Source organism: Clinocottus analis, unplaced genomic scaffold (assembly GCF_023055335.1).
Source record: "Clinocottus analis isolate CAN_PGR_092001 unplaced genomic scaffold, fCliAna1.0.p SCAF_23, whole genome shotgun sequence".
In the NCBI taxonomy this organism is placed as follows: domain Eukaryota; kingdom Metazoa; phylum Chordata; class Actinopteri; order Perciformes; family Cottidae; genus Clinocottus; species Clinocottus analis.
The window spans coordinates 2,618,216-2,639,590 of NW_027175965.1; the positions used below are offsets into that span (position 1 = coordinate 2,618,216).

The 21,375-nt window shown below is 46.2% G+C and overlaps 1 protein-coding gene across 1 annotated transcript; it reads right to left on the bottom strand.

The window, feature by feature from the left end:
• Window positions 1-7,952: 7,952 nt before the first annotated feature.
• Window positions 7,953-12,398, bottom strand: LOC137793773 (threonine-rich protein-like; the record flags this gene model as incomplete). The annotated part of the gene is made up of 4 exons (XM_068590128.1): window positions 12,273-12,398; window positions 9,132-9,176; window positions 8,541-8,801; window positions 7,953-7,994 (listed from the first exon to the last, which is right to left on the bottom strand). Coding segments are annotated over exons 1-4 (474 nt in total), but the record flags the coding sequence as incomplete, so codon positions are not given.
• Between the last annotated feature and the right edge of the window lie 8,977 nt (window positions 12,399-21,375).

Sequence of the window (21,375 nt, forward strand, 5' to 3'; positions counted from 1 at the left end):
GTGGAAACTGTAGTTGTAGTTGGAGCAGCTGTGGTCGTTGCTGCTGGTGTAGTTGTGGCAACTGTAGTTGTTGCTGAAGCAGCTGTGGTCACTGTTGGTGAAGTTGTGGCAGCTGTAGTTGTTGTTAGAGCAGCTGTGGTCGTTGCTGCTGGTGTAGTTGTGGAAACTGTAGTTGTTGTAACAGCAGCTGTGGTCGTTGCTGCTGGTGTAGTTGTGGAAACTGTAGTTGTTGTTGGAGCAGTTGTGGTCGTTGCTGTTGGTGTAGTTGTGGAAACTGTAGTTGTTGTTAGAGCTGCTGTGGTCGTTGCTGTTGGTGTAGTTGTGGAAACTGTAGTTGTTGTTAGAGCTGCTGTGGTCGTTGCTGTTGGTGTAGTTGTGGAAACTGTAGTTGTTGTTGGAGCAGCTGTGGTCGTTGCTGCTGGTGTAGTTGTGGAAACTGTAGTTGTAGTTGGAGCAGCTGTGGTCGTTGCTGCTGGTGTAGTTGTGTCAACTGTAGTTGTTGTTGGAGCAGATGTGGTCGTTGCTGCTGGTGTAGTTGTGGCAACTGTAGTTGTTGCTGAAGCAGCTGTGGTCACTGTTGGTGAAGTTGTGGCAGCTGTAGTTGTTGTTAGAGCAGCTGTGGTCGTTGCTGCTGGTGTAGTTGTGGCAACTGTAGTTGTTGTAACAGCAGCTGTGGTCGTTGCTGCTGGTGTAGTTGTGGAAACTGTAGTTGTTGTTGGAGCAGTTGTGGTCGTTGCTGTTGGTGTAGTTGTGGAAACTGTAGTTGTTGTTAGAGCTGCTGTGGTCGTTGCTGTTGGTGTAGTTGTGGAAACTGTAGTTGTTGTTAGAGCTGCTGTGGTCGTTGCTGTTGGTGTAGTTGTGGAAACTGTAGTTGTTGTTGGAGCAGCTGTGGTCGTTGCTGCTGGTGTAGTTGTGGAAACTGTAGTTGTAGTTGGAGCAGCTGTGGTCGTTGCTGCTGGTGTAGTTGTGTCAACTGTAGTTGTTGTTGGAACAGATGTGGTCGTTGCTGCAGGTGTAGTTGTGGCAACTGTAGAAGATGTTGGAGCAGCTGTGGTCGTTGCTCTTGGTGTAGTTGTGGAAACTGTAGTTGTTGTTGGAGCAGCTGTGGTCGTTGCTGCTGGTGTAGTTGTGGAAACTGTAGTTGTAGTTGGAGCAGCTGTGGTCGTTGCTGCTGGTGTAGTTGTGGCAACTGTAGTTGTTGCTGAAGCAGCTGTGGTCACTGTTGGTGAAGTTGTGGCAGCTGTAGTTGTTGTTAGAGCAGCTGTGGTCGTTGCTGCTGGTGTAGTTGTGGAAACTGTAGTTGTTGTAACAGCAGCTGTGGTCGTTGCTGCTGGTGTAGTTGTGGAAACTGTAGTTGTTGTTGGAGCAGTTGTGGTCGTTGCTGTTGGTGTAGTTGTGGAAACTGTAGTTGTTGTTAGAGCTGCTGTGGTCGTTGCTGTTGGTGTAGTTGTGGAAACTGTAGTTGTTGTTAGAGCTGCTGTGGTCGTTGCTGTTGGTGTAGTTGTGGAAACTGTAGTTGTTGTTGGAGCAGCTGTGGTCGTTGCTGCTGGTGTAGTTGTGGAAACTGTAGTTGTAGTTGGAGCAGCTGTGGTCGTTGCTGCTGGTGTGGTTGTGGCAACTGTAGTTGTTGCTGAAGCAGCTGTGGTCACTGTTGGTGTAGTTGTGGAAACTGTAGTTGTTGTTGGAGCAGCTGTGGTCGTTGCTGCTGGTGTAGTTGTGGAAACTGTAGTTGTAGTTGGAGCAGCTGTGGTCGTTGCTGCTGGTGTAGTTGTGGCAACTGTAGTTGTTGCTGAAGCAGCTGTGGTCACTGTTGGTGAAGTTGTGGCAGCTGTAGTTGTTGTTAGAGCAGCTGTGGTCGTTGCTGCTGGTGTAGTTGTGGAAACTGTAGTTGTTGTAACAGCAGCTGTGGTCGTTGCTGCTGGTGTAGTTGTGGAAACTGTAGTTGTTGTTGGAGCAGTTGTGGTCGTTGCTGTTGGTGTAGTTGTGGAAACTGTAGTTGTTGTTAGAGCTGCTGTGGTCGTTGCTGTTGGTGTAGTTGTGGAAACTGTAGTTGTTGTTAGAGCTGCTGTGGTCGTTGCTGTTGGTGTAGTTGTGGAAACTGTAGTTGTTGTTGGAGCAGCTGTGGTCGTTGCTGCTGGTGTAGTTGTGGAAACTGTAGTTGTAGTTGGAGCAGCTGTGGTCGTTGCTGCTGGTGTGGTTGTGGCAACTGTAGTTGTTGCTGAAGCAGCTGTGGTCACTGTTGGTGTAGTTGTGGAAACTGTAGTTGTTGTTGGAGCAGCTGTGGTCGTTGCTGCTGGTGTAGTTGTGGAAACTGTAGTTGTAGTTGGAGCAGCTGTGGTCGTTGCTGCTGGTGTAGTTGTGGCAACTGTAGTTGTTGTTGGAGCAGCTGTGGTCGTTGCTGCAGGTGTAGTTGTGGAAACTGTAGTTGTAGTTGGAGCAGCTGTGGTCGTTGCTGCTGGTGTAGTTGTGTCAACTGTAGTTGTTGTTGGAGCAGATGTGGTCGTTGCTGCTGGTGTAGTTGTGTCAACTGTAGTTGTTGTTGGAGCAGATGTGGTCGTTGCTGCAGGTGTAGTTGTGGCAACTGTAGAAGTTGTTGGAGCAGCTGTGGTCGTTGCTGCAGGTGTAGTTGTGGCAACTGTAGAAGTTGTTGAAGCAGCTGTGGTTGTTGCTGTTGGTGTAGTTGTGGAAACTGTAGTTGTAGTTGGAGCAGCTGTGGTCGTTGCTGCTGGTGTAGTTGTGGCAACTGTAGTTGTTGCTGAAGCAGCTGTGGTCACTGTTGGTGTAGTTGTGGAAACTGTAGTTGTTGTTGGAGCAGCTGTGGTCGTTGCTGCTGGTGTAGTTGTGGCAACTGTAGAAGTTGTTGGAGCAGTTGTGGTCGTTGCTGTTGGTGTAGTTGTGGAAACTGTAGTTGTTGTTACAGCTGCTGTGGTCGTTGCTGTTGGTGTAGTTGTGGAAACTGTAGTTGTTGTTGGAGCAGCTGTGGTCGTTGCTGCTGGTGTAGTTGTGGAAACTGTAGTTGTAGTTGGAGCAGCTGTGGTCGTTGCTGCTGGTGTAGTTGTGGCAACTGTAGTTGTTGTTGGAGCAGCTGTGGTCGTTGCTGCAGGTGTAGTTGTGGAAACTGTAGTTGTAGTTGGAGCAGCTGTGGTCGTTGCTGCTGGTGTGGTTGTGGCAACTGTAGTTGTTGCTGAAGCAGCTGTGGTCACTGTTGGTGAAGTTGTGGAAACTGTAGTTGTTGTTGGAGCAGCTGTGGTCGTTGCTGCTGGTGTAGTTGTGTCAACTGTAGTTGTTGTTGGAGCAGATGTGGTCGTTGCTGCAGGTGTAGTTGTGGCAACTGTAGAAGATGTTGGAGCAGCTGTGGTCGTTGCTCTTGGTGTAGTTGTGGAAACTGTAGTTGTTGTTGGAGCAGCTGTGGTCGTTGCTGCTGGTGTAGTTGTGGAAACTGTAGTTGTTGTTGGAGCAGCTGTGGTCGTTGCTGCTGGTGTAGTTGTGGAAACTCTAGTTGTAGTTGGAGCAGCTGTGGTCGTTGCTGCTGGTGTAGTTGTGGCAACTGTAGTTGTTGCTGAAGCAGCTGTGGTCACTGTTGGTGAAGTTGTGGCAGCTGTAGTTGTTGTTAGAGCAGCTGTGGTCGTTGCTGCTGGTGTAGTTGTGTCAACTGTAGTTGTTGTTGGAGCAGATGTGGTCGTTGCTGCAGGTGTAGTTGTGGCAACTGTAGAAGTTGTTGGAGCAGCTGTGGTCGTTGCTGCAGGTGTAGTTGTGGAAACTGTAGTTGTTGTTGGAGCAGCTGTGGTCGTTGCTGCTGGTGTAGTTGTGGAAACTCTAGTTGTAGTTGGAGCAGCTGTGGTCGTTGCTGCTGGTGTAGTTGTGGCAACTGTAGTTGTTGCTGAAGCAGCTGTGGTCACTGTTGGTGAAGTTGTGGCAGCTGTAGTTGTTGTTAGAGCAGCTGTGGTCGTTGCTGCTGGTGTAGTTGTGGAAACTGTAGTTGTTGTAACAGCAGCTGTGGTCGTTGCTGCTGGTGTAGTTGTGGAAACTGTAGTTGTTGTTGGAGCAGTTGTGGTCGTTGCTGTTGGTGTAGTTGTGGAAACTGTAGTTGTTGTTAGAGCTGCTGTGGTCGTTGCTGTTGGTGTAGTTGTGGAAACTGTAGTTGTTGTTGGAGCAGCTGTGGTCGTTGCTGCAGGTGTAGTTGTGGAAACTGTAGTTGTAGTTGGAGCAGCTGTGGTCGTTGCTGCTGGTGTGGTTGTGGCAACTGTAGTTGTTGCTGAAGCAGCTGTGGTCACTGTTGGTGTAGTTGTGGAAACTGTAGTTGTCGTTGGAGCAGCTGTGGTCGTTGCTGCTGGTGTAGTTGTGGAAACTGTAGTTGTAGTTGGAGCAGCTGTGGTCGTTGCTGCTGGTGTAGTTGTGGCAACTGTAGTTGTTGTTGGAGCAGCTGTGGTCGTTGCTGCAGGTGTAGTTGTGGAAACTGTAGTTGTAGTTGGAGCAGCTGTGGTCGTTGCTGCAGGTGTAGTTGTGGCAACTGTAGAAGATGTTGGAGCAGCTGTGGTCGTTGCTCTTGGTGTAGTTGTGGAAACTGTAGTTGTTGTTGGAGCAGCTGTGGTCGTTGCTGCTGGTGTAGTTGTGGAAACTGTAGTTGTTGTTGGAGCAGCTGTGGTCGTTGCTGCTGGTGTAGTTGTGGAAACTCTAGTTGTAGTTGGAGCAGCTGTGGTCGTTGCTGCTGGTGTAGTTGTGGCAACTGTAGTTGTTGCTGAAGCAGCTGTGGTCACTGTTGGTGAAGTTGTGGCAGCTGTAGTTGTTGTTAGAGCAGCTGTGGTCGTTGCTGCTGGTGTAGTTGTGGAAACTGTAGTTGTTGTAACAGCAGCTGTGGTCGTTGCTGCTGGTGTAGTTGTGGAAACTGTAGTTGTTGTTGGAGCAGTTGTGGTCGTTGCTGTTGGTGTAGTTGTGGAAACTGTAGTTGTTGTTAGAGCTGCTGTGGTCGTTGCTGTTGGTGTAGTTGTGGAAACTGTAGTTGTTGTTGGAGCAGCTGTGGTCGTTGCTGCAGGTGTAGTTGTGGAAACTGTAGTTGTAGTTGGAGCAGCTGTGGTCGTTGCTGCTGGTGTGGTTGTGGCAACTGTAGTTGTTGCTGAAGCAGCTGTGGTCACTGTTGGTGTAGTTGTGGAAACTGTAGTTGTCGTTGGAGCAGCTGTGGTCGTTGCTGCTGGTGTAGTTGTGGAAACTGTAGTTGTAGTTGGAGCAGCTGTGGTCGTTGCTGCTGGTGTAGTTGTGGCAACTGTAGTTGTTGTTGGAGCAGCTGTGGTCGTTGCTGCAGGTGTAGTTGTGGAAACTGTAGTTGTAGTTGGAGCAGCTGTGGTCGTTGCTGCTGGTGTGGTTGTGGCAACTGTAGTTGTTGCTGAAGCAGCTGTGGTCACTGTTGGTGAAGTTGTGGAAACTGTAGTTGTTGTTGGAGCAGCTGTGGTCGTTGCTGCTGGTGTAGTTGTGTCAACTGTAGTTGTTGTTGGAGCAGATGTGGTCGTTGCTGCAGGTGTAGTTGTGGCAACTGTAGAAGTTGTTGGAGCAGCTGTGGTCGTTGCTGCAGGTGTAGTTGTGGCAACTGTAGAAGTTGTTGGAGCAGCTGTGGTTGTTGCTGTTGGTGTAGTTGTGGAAACTGTAGTTGTAGTTGGAGCAGCTGTGGTCGTTGCTGCTGGTGTAGTTGTGGCAACTGTAGTTGTTGCTGAAGCAGCTGTGGTCACTGTTGGTGTAGTTGTGGAAACTGTAGTTGTTGTTGGAGCAGCTGTGGTCGTTGCTGCTGGTGTAGTTGTGGCAACTGTAGAAGTTGTTGGAGCAGTTGTGGTCGTTGCTGTTGGTGTAGTTGTGGAAACTGTAGTTGTTGTTACAGCTGCTGTGGTCGTTGCTGTTGGTGTAGTTGTGGAAACTGTAGTTGTTGTTGGAGCAGCTGTGGTCGTTGCTGCTGGTGTAGTTGTGGAAACTGTAGTTGTAGTTGGAGCAGCTGTGGTCGTTGCTGCTGGTGTAGTTGTGGCAACTGTAGTTGTTGTTGGAGCAGCTGTGGTCGTTGCTGCAGGTGTAGTTGTGGAAACTGTAGTTGTAGTTGGAGCAGCTGTGGTCGTTGCTGCTGGTGTGGTTGTGGCAACTGTAGTTGTTGCTGAAGCAGCTGTGGTCACTGTTGGTGAAGTTGTGGAAACTGTAGTTGTTGTTGGAGCAGCTGTGGTCGTTGCTGCTGGTGTAGTTGTGTCAACTGTAGTTGTTGTTGGAGCAGATGTGGTCGTTGCTGCAGGTGTAGTTGTGGCAACTGTAGAAGATGTTGGAGCAGCTGTGGTCGTTGCTCTTGGTGTAGTTGTGGAAACTGTAGTTGTTGTTGGAGCAGCTGTGGTCGTTGCTGCTGGTGTAGTTGTGGAAACTGTAGTTGTTGTTGGAGCAGCTGTGGTCGTTGCTGCTGGTGTAGTTGTGGAAACTCTAGTTGTAGTTGGAGCAGCTGTGGTCGTTGCTGCTGGTGTAGTTGTGGCAACTGTAGTTGTTGCTGAAGCAGCTGTGGTCACTGTTGGTGAAGTTGTGGCAGCTGTAGTTGTTGTTAGAGCAGCTGTGGTCGTTGCTGCTGGTGTAGTTGTGTCAACTGTAGTTGTTGTTGGAGCAGATGTGGTCGTTGCTGCAGGTGTAGTTGTGGCAACTGTAGAAGTTGTTGGAGCAGCTGTGGTCGTTGCTGCAGGTGTAGTTGTGGCAACTGTAGAAGTTGTTGGAGCAGCTGTGGTTGTTGCTGTTGGTGTAGTTGTGGAAACTGTAGTTGTAGTTGGAGCAGCTGTGGTCGTTGCTGCTGGTGTAGTTGTGGCAACTGTAGTTGTTGCTGAAGCAGCTGTGGTCACTGTTGGTGTAGTTGTGGAAACTGTAGTTGTTGTTGGAGCAGCTGTGGTCGTTGCTGCTGGTGTAGTTGTGTCAACTGTAGTTGTTGTTGGAGCAGATGTGGTCGTTGCTGCAGGTGTAGTTGTGGAAACTGTAGTTGTAGTTGGAGCAGCTGTGGTCGTTGCTGCTGGTGTAGTTGTGGCAACTGTAGTTGTTGTTAGAGCAGCTGTGGTCGTTGCTGCAGGTGTAGTTGTGGAAACTGTAGTTGTAGTTGGAGCAGCTGTGGTCGTTGCTGCTGGTGTAGTTGTGTCAACTGTAGTTGTTGTTGGAGCAGATGTGGTCGTTGCTGCTGGTGTAGTTGTGTCAACTGTAGTTGTTGTTGGAGCAGATGTGGTCGTTGCTGCAGGTGTAGTTGTGGCAACTGTAGAAGTTGTTGGAGCAGCTGTGGTCGTTGCTGCTGGTGTAGTTGTGTCAACTGTAGTTGTTGTTGGAGCAGATGTGGTCGTTGCTGCAGGTGTAGTTGTGGCAACTGTAGAAGATGTTGGAGCAGCTGTGGTCGTTGCTCTTGGTGTAGTTGTGGAAACTGTAGTTGTTGTTGGAGCAGCTGTGGTCGTTGCTGCTGGTGTAGTTGTGGAAACTGTAGTTGTTGTTGGAGCAGCTGTGGTCGTTGCTGCTGGTGTAGTTGTGGAAACTCTAGTTGTAGTTGGAGCAGCTGTGGTCGTTGCTGCTGGTGTAGTTGTGGCAACTGTAGTTGTTGCTGAAGCAGCTGTGGTCACTGTTGGTGAAGTTGTGGCAGCTGTAGTTGTTGTTAGAGCAGCTGTGGTCGTTGCTGCTGGTGTAGTTGTGGAAACTGTAGTTGTTGTAACAGCAGCTGTGGTCGTTGCTGCTGGTGTAGTTGTGGAAACTGTAGTTGTTGTTGGAGCAGTTGTGGTCGTTGCTGTTGGTGTAGTTGTGGAAACTGTAGTTGTTGTTAGAGCTGCTGTGGTCGTTGCTGTTGGTGTAGTTGTGGAAACTGTAGTTGTTGTTGGAGCAGCTGTGGTCGTTGCTGCAGGTGTAGTTGTGGAAACTGTAGTTGTAGTTGGAGCAGCTGTGGTCGTTGCTGCTGGTGTGGTTGTGGCAACTGTAGTTGTTGCTGAAGCAGCTGTGGTCACTGTTGGTGTAGTTGTGGAAACTGTAGTTGTCGTTGGAGCAGCTGTGGTCGTTGCTGCTGGTGTAGTTGTGGAAACTGTAGTTGTAGTTGGAGCAGCTGTGGTCGTTGCTGCTGGTGTAGTTGTGGCAACTGTAGTTGTTGTTGGAGCAGCTGTGGTCGTTGCTGCAGGTGTAGTTGTGGAAACTGTAGTTGTAGTTGGAGCAGCTGTGGTCGTTGCTGCTGGTGTGGTTGTGGCAACTGTAGTTGTTGCTGAAGCAGCTGTGGTCACTGTTGGTGAAGTTGTGGAAACTGTAGTTGTTGTTGGAGCAGCTGTGGTCGTTGCTGCTGGTGTAGTTGTGTCAACTGTAGTTGTTGTTGGAGCAGATGTGGTCGTTGCTGCAGGTGTAGTTGTGGCAACTGTAGAAGTTGTTGGAGCAGCTGTGGTCGTTGCTGCAGGTGTAGTTGTGGCAACTGTAGAAGTTGTTGGAGCAGCTGTGGTTGTTGCTGTTGGTGTAGTTGTGGAAACTGTAGTTGTAGTTGGAGCAGCTGTGGTCGTTGCTGCTGGTGTAGTTGTGGCAACTGTAGTTGTTGCTGAAGCAGCTGTGGTCACTGTTGGTGTAGTTGTGGAAACTGTAGTTGTTGTTGGAGCAGCTGTGGTCGTTGCTGCTGGTGTAGTTGTGTCAACTGTAGTTGTTGTTGGAGCAGATGTGGTCGTTGCTGCAGGTGTAGTTGTGGAAACTGTAGTTGTAGTTGGAGCAGCTGTGGTCGTTGCTGCTGGTGTAGTTGTGGCAACTGTAGTTGTTGTTGGAGCAGCTGTGGTCGTTGCTGCAGGTGTAGTTGTGGAAACTGTAGTTGTAGTTGGAGCAGCTGTGGTCGTTGCTGCTGGTGTAGTTGTGTCAACTGTAGTTGTTGTTGGAGCAGATGTGGTCGTTGCTGCTGGTGTAGTTGTGTCAACTGTAGTTGTTGTTGGAGCAGATGTGGTCGTTGCTGCAGGTGTAGTTGTGGCAACTGTAGAAGTTGTTGGAGCAGCTGTGGTCGTTGCTGCAGGTGTAGTTGTGGCAACTGTAGAAGTTGTTGGAGCAGCTGTGGTTGTTGCTGTTGGTGTAGTTGTGGAAACTGTAGTTGTAGTTGGAGCAGCTGTGGTCGTTGCTGCTGGTGTAGTTGTGGCAACTGTAGTTGTTGCTGAAGCAGCTGTGGTCACTGTTGGTGTAGTTGTGGAAACTGTAGTTGTTGTTGGAGCAGCTGTGGTCGTTGCTGCTGGTGTAGTTGTGGCAACTGTAGAAGTTGTTGGAGCAGTTGTGGTCGTTGCTGTTGGTGTAGTTGTGGAAACTGTAGTTGTTGTTACAGCTGCTGTGGTCGTTGCTGTTGGTGTAGTTGTGGAAACTGTAGTTGTTGTTAGAGCAGCTGTGGTCGTTGCTGCTGGTGTAGTTGTGGAAACTGTAGTTGTAGTTGGAGCAGCTGTGGTCGTTGCTGCTGGTGTAGTTGTGGCAACTGTAGTTGTTGTTGGAGCAGCTGTGGTCGTTGCTGCTGGTGTAGTTGTGGCAACTGTAGAAGTTGTTGGAGCAGTTGTGGTCGTTGCTGTTGGTGTAGTTGTGGAAACTGTAGTTGTTGTTACAGCTGCTGTGGTCGTTGCTGTTGGTGTAGTTGTGGAAACTGTAGTTGTTGTTAGAGCAGCTGTGGTCGTTGCTGCTGGTGTAGTTGTGGAAACTGTAGTTGTAGTTGGAGCAGCTGTGGTCGTTGCTGCTAGTGTAGTTGTGGCAACTGTAGTTGTTGTTGGAGCAGCTGTGGTCGTTGCTGCAGGTGTAGTTGTGGAAACTGTAGTTGTAGTTGGAGCAGCTGTGGTCGTTGCTGCTGGTGTGGTTGTGGCAACTGTAGTTGTTGCTGAAGCAGCTGTGGTCACTGTTGGTGAAGTTGTGGAAACTGTAGTTGTTGTTGGAGCAGCTGTGGTCGTTGCTGCTGGTGTAGTTGTGTCAACTGTAGTTGTTGTTGGAGCAGATGTGGTCGTTGCTGCAGGTGTAGTTGTGGCAACTGTAGAAGATGTTTGAGCAGCTGTGGTCGTTGCTCTTGGTGTAGTTGTGGAAACTGTAGTTGTTGTTGGAGCAGCTGTGGTCGTTGCTGCTGGTGTAGTTGTGGAAACTGTAGTTGTTGTTGGAGCAGCTGTGGTCGTTGCTGCTGGTGTAGTTGTGGAAACTGTAGTTGTAGTTGGAGCAGCTGTGGTCGTTGCTGCTGGTGTAGTTGTGGCAACTGTAGTTGTTGCTGAAGCAGCTGTGGTCACTGTTGGTGAAGTTGTGGCAGCTGTAGTTGTTGTTAGAGCAGCTGTGGTCGTTGCTGCTGGTGTAGTTGTGGAAACTGTAGTTGTTGTAACAGCAGCTGTGGTCGTTGCTGCTGGTGTAGTTGTGGAAACTGTAGTTGTTGTTGGAGCAGTTGTGGTCGTTGCTGTTGGTGTAGTTGTGGAAACTGTAGTTGTTGTTAGAGCTGCTGTGGTCGTTGCTGTTGGTGTAGTTGTGGCAACTGTAGTTGTTGTTGGAGCAGCTGTGGTCGTTGCTGCAGGTGTAGTTGTGGAAACTGTAGTTGTAGTTGGAGCAGCTGTGGTCGTTGCTGCTGGTGTGGTTGTGGCAACTGTAGTTGTTGCTGAAGCAGCTGTGGTCACTGTTGGTGAAGTTGTGGAAACTGTAGTTGTTGTTGGAGCAGCTGTGGTCGTTGCTGCTGGTGTAGTTGTGTCAACTGTAGTTGTTGTTGGAGCAGATGTGGTCGTTGCTGCAGGTGTAGTTGTGGCAACTGTAGAAGTTGTTGGAGCAGCTGTGGTCGTTGCTGCAGGTGTAGTTGTGGCAACTGTAGAAGTTGTTGGAGCAGCTGTGGTTGTTGCTGTTGGTGTAGTTGTGGAAACTGTAGTTGTAGTTGGAGCAGCTGTGGTCGTTGCTGCTGGTGTAGTTGTGGCAACTGTAGAAGTTGTTGGAGCAGTTGTGGTCGTTGCTGTTGGTGTAGTTGTGGAAACTGTAGTTGTTGTTAGAGCTGCTGTGGTCGTTGCTGTTGGTGTAGTTGTGGAAACTGTAGTTGTTGTTGGAGCAGCTGTGGTCGTTGCTGCTGGTGTAGTTGTGGAAACTGTAGTTGTAGTTGGAGCAGCTGTGGTCGTTGCTGCTGGTGTAGTTGTGGCAACTGTAGTTGTTGTTGGAGCAGCTGTGGTCGTTGCTGCAGGTGTAGTTGTGGAAACTGTAGTTGTAGTTGGAGCAGCTGTGGTCGTTGCTGCTGGTGTGGTTGTGGTAACTGTAGTTGTTGCTGAAGCAGCTGTGGTCACTGTTGGTGAAGTTGTGGAAACTGTAGTTGTTGTTGGAGCAGCTGTGGTCGTTGCTGCTGGTGTAGTTGTGTCAACTGTAGTTGTTGTTGGAGCAGATGTGGTCGTTGCTGCAGGTGTAGTTGTGGCAACTGTAGAAGATGTTGGAGCAGCTGTGGTCGTTGCTGCTGGTGTAGTTGTGGAAACTGTAGTTGTAGTTGGAGCAGCTGTGGTCGTTGCTGCTGGTGTAGTTGTGGAAACTGTAGTTGTAGTTGGAGCAGCTGTGGTCGTTGCTGCTGGTGTAGTTGTGGAAACTGTAGTTGTAGTTGGAGCAGCTGTGGTCGTTGCTGCTGGTGTAGTTGTGTCAACTGTAGTTGTTGTTGGAGCAGATGTGGTCGTTGCTGCAGGTGTAGTTGTGGCAACTGTAGAAGTTGTTGGAGCAGTTGTGGTCGTTGCTGTTGGTGTAGTTGTGGAAACTGTAGTTGTTGTTAGAGCTGCTGTGGTCGTTGTTGCTGCTGGTGTAGTTGTGGCAACTGTAGTTGTAGTTGGAGCAGCTGCGGTCGTTGCTGCTTGTGTAGTTGTGGAAACTGTAGTTGTAGTTGGAGCAGCTGTGGTCGTTGCTGCTGGTGTAGTTGTGGAAACTGTAGTTGTAGTTGGAGCAGCTGTGGTCGTTGCTGCTGGTGTAGTTGTGTCAACTGTAGTTGTTGTTGGAGCAGCTGTGGTCGTTGCTGCAGGTGTAGTTGTGGCAACTGTAGAAGTTGTTGGAGCAGCTGTGGTCGTTGCTGTTGGTGTAGTTGTGGAAACTGTAGTTGTTGTTGGAGCAGCTGTGGTCGTTGCTGCTGGTGTAGTTGTGGAAACTGTAGTTGTAGTTGGAGCAGCTGTGGTCGTTGCTGCTGGTGTAGTTGTGGCAACTGTAGTTGTTGCTGAAGCAGCTGTGGTCACTGTTGGTGAAGTTGTGGCAACTGTAGTTGTTGTTAGAGCAGCTGTGGTCGTTGCTGCTGGTGTAGTTGTGGAAACTGTAGTTGTTGTTGGAGCAGCTGTGGTCGTTGCTGCTGGTGTAGTTGTGGAAACTATCGTTGTTGTTGGAGCAGCTGTCGTCGTTGTTGTCAACACAGTGTTACACAAACTGGTCCCACAACAGGTTGGTCCACTTGTGATATTTCCAACGCTTTGCATGAAAGGAAAGCTGCCCAGTGATGGAGCAACCGCACAAATGTTTGAAGATGCACAGCCAAATGCTGGAGAAGTGCTGGACCCACGTGTCACTGTCAATAAAAAAAAACATTTGGATCTCAGCAGATCTTCCAAGTTGTCTGTCTGCTAATTTCAATAAAATTTCTTGAAAAAAGTGAGTAAATGACACTAAACAATATACTTTTAGTGTTCAAAAAGTAAATGTACTGTAGAGTGCTTTTCTAATCTTTTGACCACTCAAGTGCTTTCACACTACAGTGTTTAGGTTGAAGTGTTTTGCCCAAGGACACGTCAATGTGGACTGGTTGAGCCGGCGATTGAACCTCCGATCCTTCGTTTTAAAGACGACCCTGCTCTCCAACTGAGCCACAGTTGACACTGTCAAATTGTTCTATTGTATATACTTCATGTTGTTAATTTTCAACATCATTACCTACTGTGGGCTGAATATGTGTGTGATGATCATAACTTCTTAATCTTTACTCAAAAACAACAAGTCACTATAGCGGTCGTTTACATGCAGGTTGTGTGATATATATAAATACTCTACTGCAGTAAACAGGTAAAAAATGTATCCCTCTACTATGTAACATACAATAAGTAACACATGATATTAAATATTAAAAGAAAGATTCAGAACAAGTACTTGATTACTTTCCTTCACTAGTGGATTTTCCGGATTGCACATGTAGTTTGTTTGATATACTTTAATTAAGGTCGTAAAACATGTTTTGTAAACTATGTATGAATAAGACTCACCAGTTGCTTGAAGGCATTGGTCCTCCACCCCTCTGCATTGTAATGGAGTATTACATTGAGAGGTGAGCGGGTTACATGTGAAACACTGAAGGGAGTTTGCTGTCTGAGCAGTTGGGACTGAAATGTAAAAGAAGATAACTTGTTTGAGGAAGAGAAAACATTTTAGCTTCACAAAATTGAACTTGAACTTAAAGATGGCAGAATGTAAATGTTCTTTTCGTATCTGTTTAATCTTTTTTTTTATCTTACAATTAGCTACTTATCTCTCTGTACTTACATGGTTCATTTACTGTGTTGCAATTATCTGTGTTGCAGCACCGAGCAGATGCAACTGCACCCGAAACACCCACGTTGGCTGAAAATGTCTGAGAACCGATGGACGGACACAGAACGGACGATGCACACGCCTTGAAGATTTGCTGTGCTGTATTTCCAGTTGAAGTGGCTACAAGAAATGTGAAAGTCCAATTTGTCAATATTGATGGAAAGAACACAAAACTCCTTAGTATCTTTATTTCACTCAAAAGTAGTACATGGTAAACATAAATGCCTACCTTGAATGGCAGCTGATACACACATTGTCTCTGAGGAACATGTAAATGGTACTTGGGTTGAACACGACTCATCTGTGCAAGTCATACACAGAAGTGCTCGAGCTGCAATTGGAAGGAAAAAATGTCAATGAATGATGATCACATCCAAACGTGAAATGATGTAGGCATATATATATATATATATATATATATATATATATATATATATATATATATATATATATATATATATATATATATTATTAAAAGTTCTTCATATATCATATTGTTGCTTCAGAAAATATATTGTAAGAATAAGTAGTTACCTGTGCTGGAGAGTGCCCAGATGAGAGCCAGAGAAAGGATCAGCTTCATCATGATGAACAGGTAGTATACTGTAGATTAGTTTTCCTTGAGGGTGATACTGCTCCTCATTGACACCGCTGTACTTAATATACTGTGCAGGTGTTCTATTAATATATGGCACTTGCGTAGGTCATCATTTTAGGGTTTGGGTGTGATCCCATTTTCAGACGTGTTCTGCATCTCAGTTCTTCTTTTGTCTTTCAGAAAAGCAACACACCTTCGCGCATGTTTTTAATTTACAACGGTAGTGTCATCCTTCAAAGACAAATGACAACAACAAAACAATAATGATGTCAATGTGATGTGACGTTGTCATGATGGTAACAACGTACCCTTTGATAAAACATTCTCACACTATGTCTAAAGAAAAGCTCTTACTCACACCTAAATATGTCACTGCTAGGTGGCATGTGTTTTGTGCTTTACGTCATTGGGAATGCTATGAAATTAAAAATTGTTTTACATTGCAAGTTCAATTAGAACGATCTTTTTATTTTACTCTCGTTTAATCTGGTTGGTTCCATACTTTTCATCATATATTTATTTTATATGTTGTCTCAAGTCCACTGCCTAATTCCCTTATTGTTGAAAGATGCTATATAAATACATTTGTCTTGTCCAGCTTTCCACTGTTTGCACCACCTTAAAACATAAACTAAATAACAGCTTATGAAGTAGAAGTAGTGATATGACTCCCATTGCACCTTAAACAGCATTGACTTCATTCAGTAATATCATCTTTTTAATAATATCCATAATTCAACTATATAAAGTATGTACTATAAAGTAGCACTGTCACTGAGACATAATGAACTCTACAAGAAACATGGTTGACTGTTATCCGAGTTATCTTAACTGACACAATCAATATGACAACAACTTAAGGGAACTTTTAATGCAGCAGAGTGTCGTCTCGTCACACTCCTCAATGTTGCATTCACAACACACATTTTAATTGTGTGAGTTTACTCGCTGAACTATTTGTGCTTCATTCACAATTTTTTTGTTGGTTATGGTTGTACATGAAAGCACTAATTAGTCTGTTGAAAAAGGCTAAAGTTGTACAATTTGTATGTGTATTGAATAGTACAACATACATAATAATGCCATGGGAAACTTCACCTCATGGCATTAAGTTAATGGTAAAAAAAAACCAAAACAACATGTTTTTCTTTAGAAATAATATGTTAGGGTTGTAAATAACAGTATTAGTATAGTTTATGAGAGTTTTGCCACTTGCTGGCCCACCTAAACCCCCCACTTTAGGCCACTTTCCTCTTCTCACAAACACAAAGAAGGTCAGTGGAAAAAAAACAGACAGAAGGCCATTCTGGGAGAAAGCAGTGTACTAGCTGCCTGTAAAAGCCTGCCTGGATGTGTGAGCAGTACAATAATGGGTTCTGTCTTCAGCTGGACAGGAACTCCTTCAGGGAGATTAACGAATCTCAAAAACGTCTGAACATGGACTCTTATAAAAGACTATGTCTTCAGGTGCAAGGGTGGCGTTGTCGTGCTCTGACGATTGGTTACGAGTATGTTACAAATGGAACTTATTGACTTGCAGTGCAACAGTGATCTAAAAGCTAAATTCAGAGCGGCACAAAGAGAACCAGACATAACTGGATAATGTAATTGTTTCCATCAAATAATCAGACAAAAGTGATCAGTCGGGTAATGTGCCTTTTTGAAAGCACATATCCGTGTGAGAAACCTTTCTCAATCAGGGTCACTGTCGAAAAGATAAACCGGTGGATCTGGGAGGTAGCTGACTACGACAGATGGAATGCAACATGTCAAAGAAATGTAAAGGCCTGGGGGAGTTGGAACGGCAGAATGGCGTGACAGAGAGGCACAGGTCGTGACAAAGGTATACCCGTCATGCTGCCGTACTTGTTGAATCATTTGTTTTTGTTTTTTAGAGGGCCTTTATTGTGTTGATGATATGACGACTAATGTTTTGCGGTCATATGTAGGAGTGGCAGTTCAGCAAAAGTGGGTGTGGCAATTTTCTAACAGCCTTGAAGCAACTGTACATTTTAAAGAAATGATTAACTGGATCTTTGATCAAGATTTCTTTTTTTTTTTAAGTTTCAACTTTTAATGCATGGTTATACAACACATGTTGAATGTAAAATGTTTTAGTTTTTCTAAACCAAAAATGCCTTATTAATTATCTCTTTAAAGGCATGGGTAAACATTGGAGCAGTGAGAGTAAGCAAGAGTTTAAAAATGATCTAACAAAAAAATACTGGAGGGCAAAGTGTTATCTGGTGACCAAGTTAGACAAAAAGTGACACTTTTAGCGAGAAAGTTGCCAAATAAGTGACACTGACAGTCCATCTGTCTTGGCCTCCTTCTCTCCCTCACAAACTATTGTCAGGCTGAAAGCCACAGCAGCTTGTGGAAGGCTCCATGATGCACAATGAGTGCAAGGCAGGTTTGCGTCCAATCATTTCACAGAAAATAATTCACCGTAGACTTAATATCATTGACTAGGGTGGGTCGTAAATGGTTAATTCACTGGCCACCAGGGACGACGAAACCAAAGAAACACAACGTGTGTAAAAAAGCGACAGCCACAGTTCTGACAGCCACAAAACAACAATTAACAGCAACTGAGGAACTGTAAAACTGCTGTTCACCTGATTGAGCATAAATGTACTGAACATGCTCTGTGCAAATCAGCTGTTTGTTTTGTTAGCTTAAGTTCATCTAAGAAATGACAAAAATGTGAAAAGAAATGTTTTCTAGTTTCATACCAGAGTTGATCGAGGTTTACAATAAGTACACAATCGATGGAGCAACAGAAACGCTGTATTTGACAAATGTAAACTGTGTTGAAATAATGTTGTGGTGACGGGTGACTGGTTAGGCTCAGCTGCAGAGGGGAGAGGAGGAACTGCTCACGGAACAAGTGCCTGCAGAGGCCTGATTGGCCTCAGCTGAAACAGGTGTTTTGTTTCTTGTTCGTATGTAGCTCCTATGTTTTGACCATAGACTGCACATGAGAAGGTTGTCACTGTGTTGAACAAATTAACAATTCGGCTTTCACAAGGACTGCTACGTTCTCTTCCTATTTTGAACAGCTGTCGTAACAACAATAACCACAGATGCGTTCAGCCAGTTAACAAGATTGCTTGATAGATTGAGACACCGGCACCACACATTAATCTATCAACCTATCAGGTTTGCCTACATGTATAAATAAAGTAACCTTAACCATCAATCTATCTATCTATCTATCTATCTATCTATCTATCTATCTATCTATCTATCTATCTATCTATGTTTTTTATTTATGGCACTTCACAAAATAAACTTGTCTTTTTTGATAGCAACACCACAGATAAGCCACAAACTATTGCTGTTTCAGGAGATCTCATCATATGAATTTATTGCAACAAATATTTATTTGATAAAACAGGAGAATACAAATGTTACATTTATTAAAGATATATGTATGAATATAATCGTTGGATGTAAATAAGCAATATGTGAAAACAGACAAAGAAATAATTAAATAACATAAATATTAAATAATTAAACAACATTTCGATACCACCTATTACACCATTGCACTACTCAATGTGCCTCATGGAGGGGGAAAGTTTAAAACCACCAGCCACAAATTTTCAGACTCATTTCAAGATGTTCAATCCAAGATGTGCCATTCAATTTCAACATCTTTTTAATAAATATTAATTAATACCAAAAAAATAATCCTCAAAAACCTCTTCCCTACATTTGGATATCCTAGTCCCTCTACCTGCCAATAAAGATGTTGGTGAGCATCAAACCCAAGTTGTGTCTTGTCTGTATTCTACCAGACGGTAAAGATAAGGAGTCCAAGCAGCAGATGGACCACACCCAGTCGGATGGAGCAGGCGTCACTGGCAGTTGATTGGGTTGATGGAGCGGAGGTTGATGTCGTTGTTGATGGGGCGGATGTGGTTGTTGTTGATGCTGCTAGTGTAGTTGCGGCAGCTGCAGTTGTTGCTGCAACACTTGTGGGTGTTGCTGCTGCTGGTGTAGTTGTGGCAGCTGAAGTTGTTGCTGGAGCAGCTGTTGTCGCTGGTGCTGCTGTTGTAGTTGCGGCAGCTACAGTTGTTGTTGGAGCAGCTGTGGTCGTTGCTGCAGGTATAGTTGTGGCAACTGCAGTTGTTGTTGGAGCAACTGTGGTCGTTGCTGCTGGTGTAGTTGTGGAAACTGTAGTTGTTGTTGGAGCAGCTGTGGTCGTTGCTGCTGGTGTAGTTGTGGAAACTGTAGTTGTAGTTGGAGCAGCTGTGGTCGTTGCTGCTGGTGTAGTTGTGGCAACTGTAGTTGTTGTTGGAGCAGCTGTGGTCGTTGCTGCTGGTGTAGTTGTGGAAACTGTAGTTGTAGTTGGAGCAGCTGTGGTCGTTGCTGCTGGTGTAGTTGTGGCAACTGTAGTTGTTGCTGAAGCAGCTGTGGTCACTGTTGGTGAAGTTGTGGCAGCTGTAGTTGTTGTTAGAGCAGCTGTGGTCGTTGCTGCTGGTGTAGTTGTGGAAACTGTAGTTGTTGTAACAGCAGCTGTGGTCGTTGCTGCTGGTGTAGTTGTGGAAACTGTAGTTGTTGTTGGAGCAGTTGTGGTCGTTGCTGTTGGTGTAGTTGTGGAAACTGTAGTTGTTGTTAGAGCTGCTGTGGTCGTTGCTGTTGGTGTAGTTGTGGAAACTGTAGTTGTTGTTAGAGCTGCTGTGGTCGTTGCTGTTGGTGTAGTTGTGGAAACTGTAGTTGTTGTTGGAGCAGCTGTGGTCGTTGCTGCTGGTGTAGTTGTGGAAACTGTAGTTGTAGTTGGAGCAGCTGTGGTCGTTGCTGCTGGTGTAGTTGTGGCAACTGTAGTTGTTGTTGGAGCAGCTGTGGTCATTGCTGCTGGTGTAGTTGTGGAAACTGTAGTTGTAGTTGGAGCAGCTGTGGTCGTTGCTGCTGGTGTAGTTGTGGCAACTGTAGTTGTTGCTGAAGCAGCTGTGGTCACTGTTGGTGAAGTTGTGGCAGCTGTAGTTGTTGTTAGAGCAGCTGTGGTCGTTGCTGCTGGTGTAGTTGTGGAAACTGTAGTTGTTGTAACAGCAGCTGTGGTCGTTGCTGCTGGTGTAGTTGTGGAAACTGTAGTTGTTGTTGGAGCAGTTGTGGTCGTTGCTGTTGGTGTAGTTGTGGAAACTGTAGTTGTTGTTAGAGCTGCTGTGGTCGTTGCTGTTGGTGTAGTTGTGGAAACTGTAGTTGTTGTTAGAGCTGCTGTGGTCGTTGCTGTTGGTGTAGTTGTGGAAACTGTAGTTGTTGTTGGAGCAGCTGTGGTCGTTGCTGCTGGTGTAGTTGTGGAAACTGTAGTTGTAGTTGGAGCAGCTGTGGTCGTTGCTGCTGGTGTAGTTGTGGCAACTGTAGTTGTTGTTGGAGCAGCTGTGGTCATTGCTGCAGGTGTAGTTGTGGAAACTGTAGTTGTAGTTGGAGCAGCTGTGGTCGTTGCTGCTGGTGTAGTTGTGGCAACTGTAGTTGTTGCTGAAGCAGCTGTGGTCACTGTTGGTGAAGTTGTGGCAGCTGTAGTTGTTGTTAGAGCAGCTGTGGTCGTTGCTGCTGGTGTAGTTGTGGAAACTGTAGTTGTTGTAACAGCAACTGTGGTCGTTGCTGCTGGTGTAGTTGTGGAAACTGTAGTTGTTGTTGGAGCAGTTGTGGTCGTTGCTGTTGGTGTAGTTGTGGAAACTGTAGTTGTTGTTAGAGCTGCTGTGGTCGTTGCTGTTGGTGTAGTTGTGGAAACTGTAGTTGTTGTTAGAGCTGCTGTGGTCGTTGCTGTTGGTGTAGTTGTGGAAACTGTAGTTGTTGTTGGAGCAGCTGTGGTCGTTGCTGCTGGTGTAGTTGTGGAAACTGTAGTTGTAGTTGGAGCAGCTGTGGTCGTTGCTGCTGGTGTAGTTGTGGCAACTGTAGTTGTTGTTGGAGCAGCTGTGGTCGTTGCTGCAGGTGTAGTTGTGGAAACTGTAGTTGTAGTTGGAGCAGCTGTGGTCGTTGCTGCTGGTGTGGTTGTGGCAACTGTAGTTGTTGCTGAAGCAGCTGTGGTCACTGTTGGTGTAGTTGTGGAAACTGTAGTGGTTGTTGGAGCAGCTGTGGTCGTTGCTGCTGGTGTAGTTGTGGAAACTGTAGTTGTAGTTGGAGCAGCTGTGGTCGTTGCTGCTGGTGTAGTTGTGGCAACTGTAGTTGTTGTTGGAGCAGCTGTGGTCGTTGCTGCAGGTGTAGTTGTGGAAACTGTAGTTGTAGTTGGAGCAGCTGTGGTCGTTGCTGCTGGTGTAGTTGTGTCAACTGTAGTTGTTGTTGGAGCAGATGTGGTCGTTGCTGCTGGTGTAGTTGTGTCAACTGTAGTTGTTGTTGGAGCAGATGTGGTCGTTGCTGCAGGTGTAGTTGTGGCAACTGTAGAAGTTGTTGGAGCAGCTGTGGTCGTTGCTGCAGGTGTAGTTGTGGAAACTGTAGTTGTAGTTGGAGCAGCTGTGGTCGTTGCTGCTGGTGTGGTTGTGGCAACTGTAGTTGTTGCTGAAGCAGCTGTGGTCACTGTTGGTGAAGTTGTGGAAACTGTAGTTGTTGTTGGAGCAGCTGTGGTCGTTGCTGCTGGTGTAGTTGTGTCAACTGTAGTTGTTGTTGGAGCAGATGTGGTCGTTGCTGCAGGTGTAGTTGTGGCAACTGTAGAAGATGTTGGAGCAGCTGTGGTCGTTGCTCTTGGTGTAGTTGTGGAAACTGTAGTTGTTGTTGGAGCAGCTGTGGTCGTTGCTGCTGGTGTAGTTGTGGAAACTGTAGTTGTAGTTGGAGCAGCTGTGGTCGTTGCTGCTGGTGTAGTTGTGGCAACTGTAGTTGTTGTTGGAGCAGCTGTGGTCGTTGCTGCTGGTGTAGTTGTGGAAACTGTAGTTGTAGTTGGAGCAGCTGTGGTCGTTGCTGCTGGTGTAGTTGTGGCAACTGTAGTTGTTGCTGAAGCAGCTGTGGTCACTGTTGGTGAAGTTGTGGCAGCTGTAGTTGTTGTTAGAGCAGCTGTGGTCGTTGCTGCTGGTGTAGTTGTGGAAACTGTAGTTGTTGTAACAGCAGCTGTGGTCGTTGCTGCTGGTGTAGTTGTGGAAACTGTAGTTGTTGTTGGAGCAGTTGTGGTCGTTGCTGTTGGTGTAGTTGTGGAAACTGTAGTTGTTGTTAGAGCTGCTGTGGTCGTTGCTGTTGGTGTAGTTGTGGAAACTGTAGTTGTTGTTAGAGCTGCTGTGGTCGTTGCTGTTGGTGTAGTTGTGGAAACTGTAGTTGTTGTTGGAGCAGCTGTGGTCGTTGCT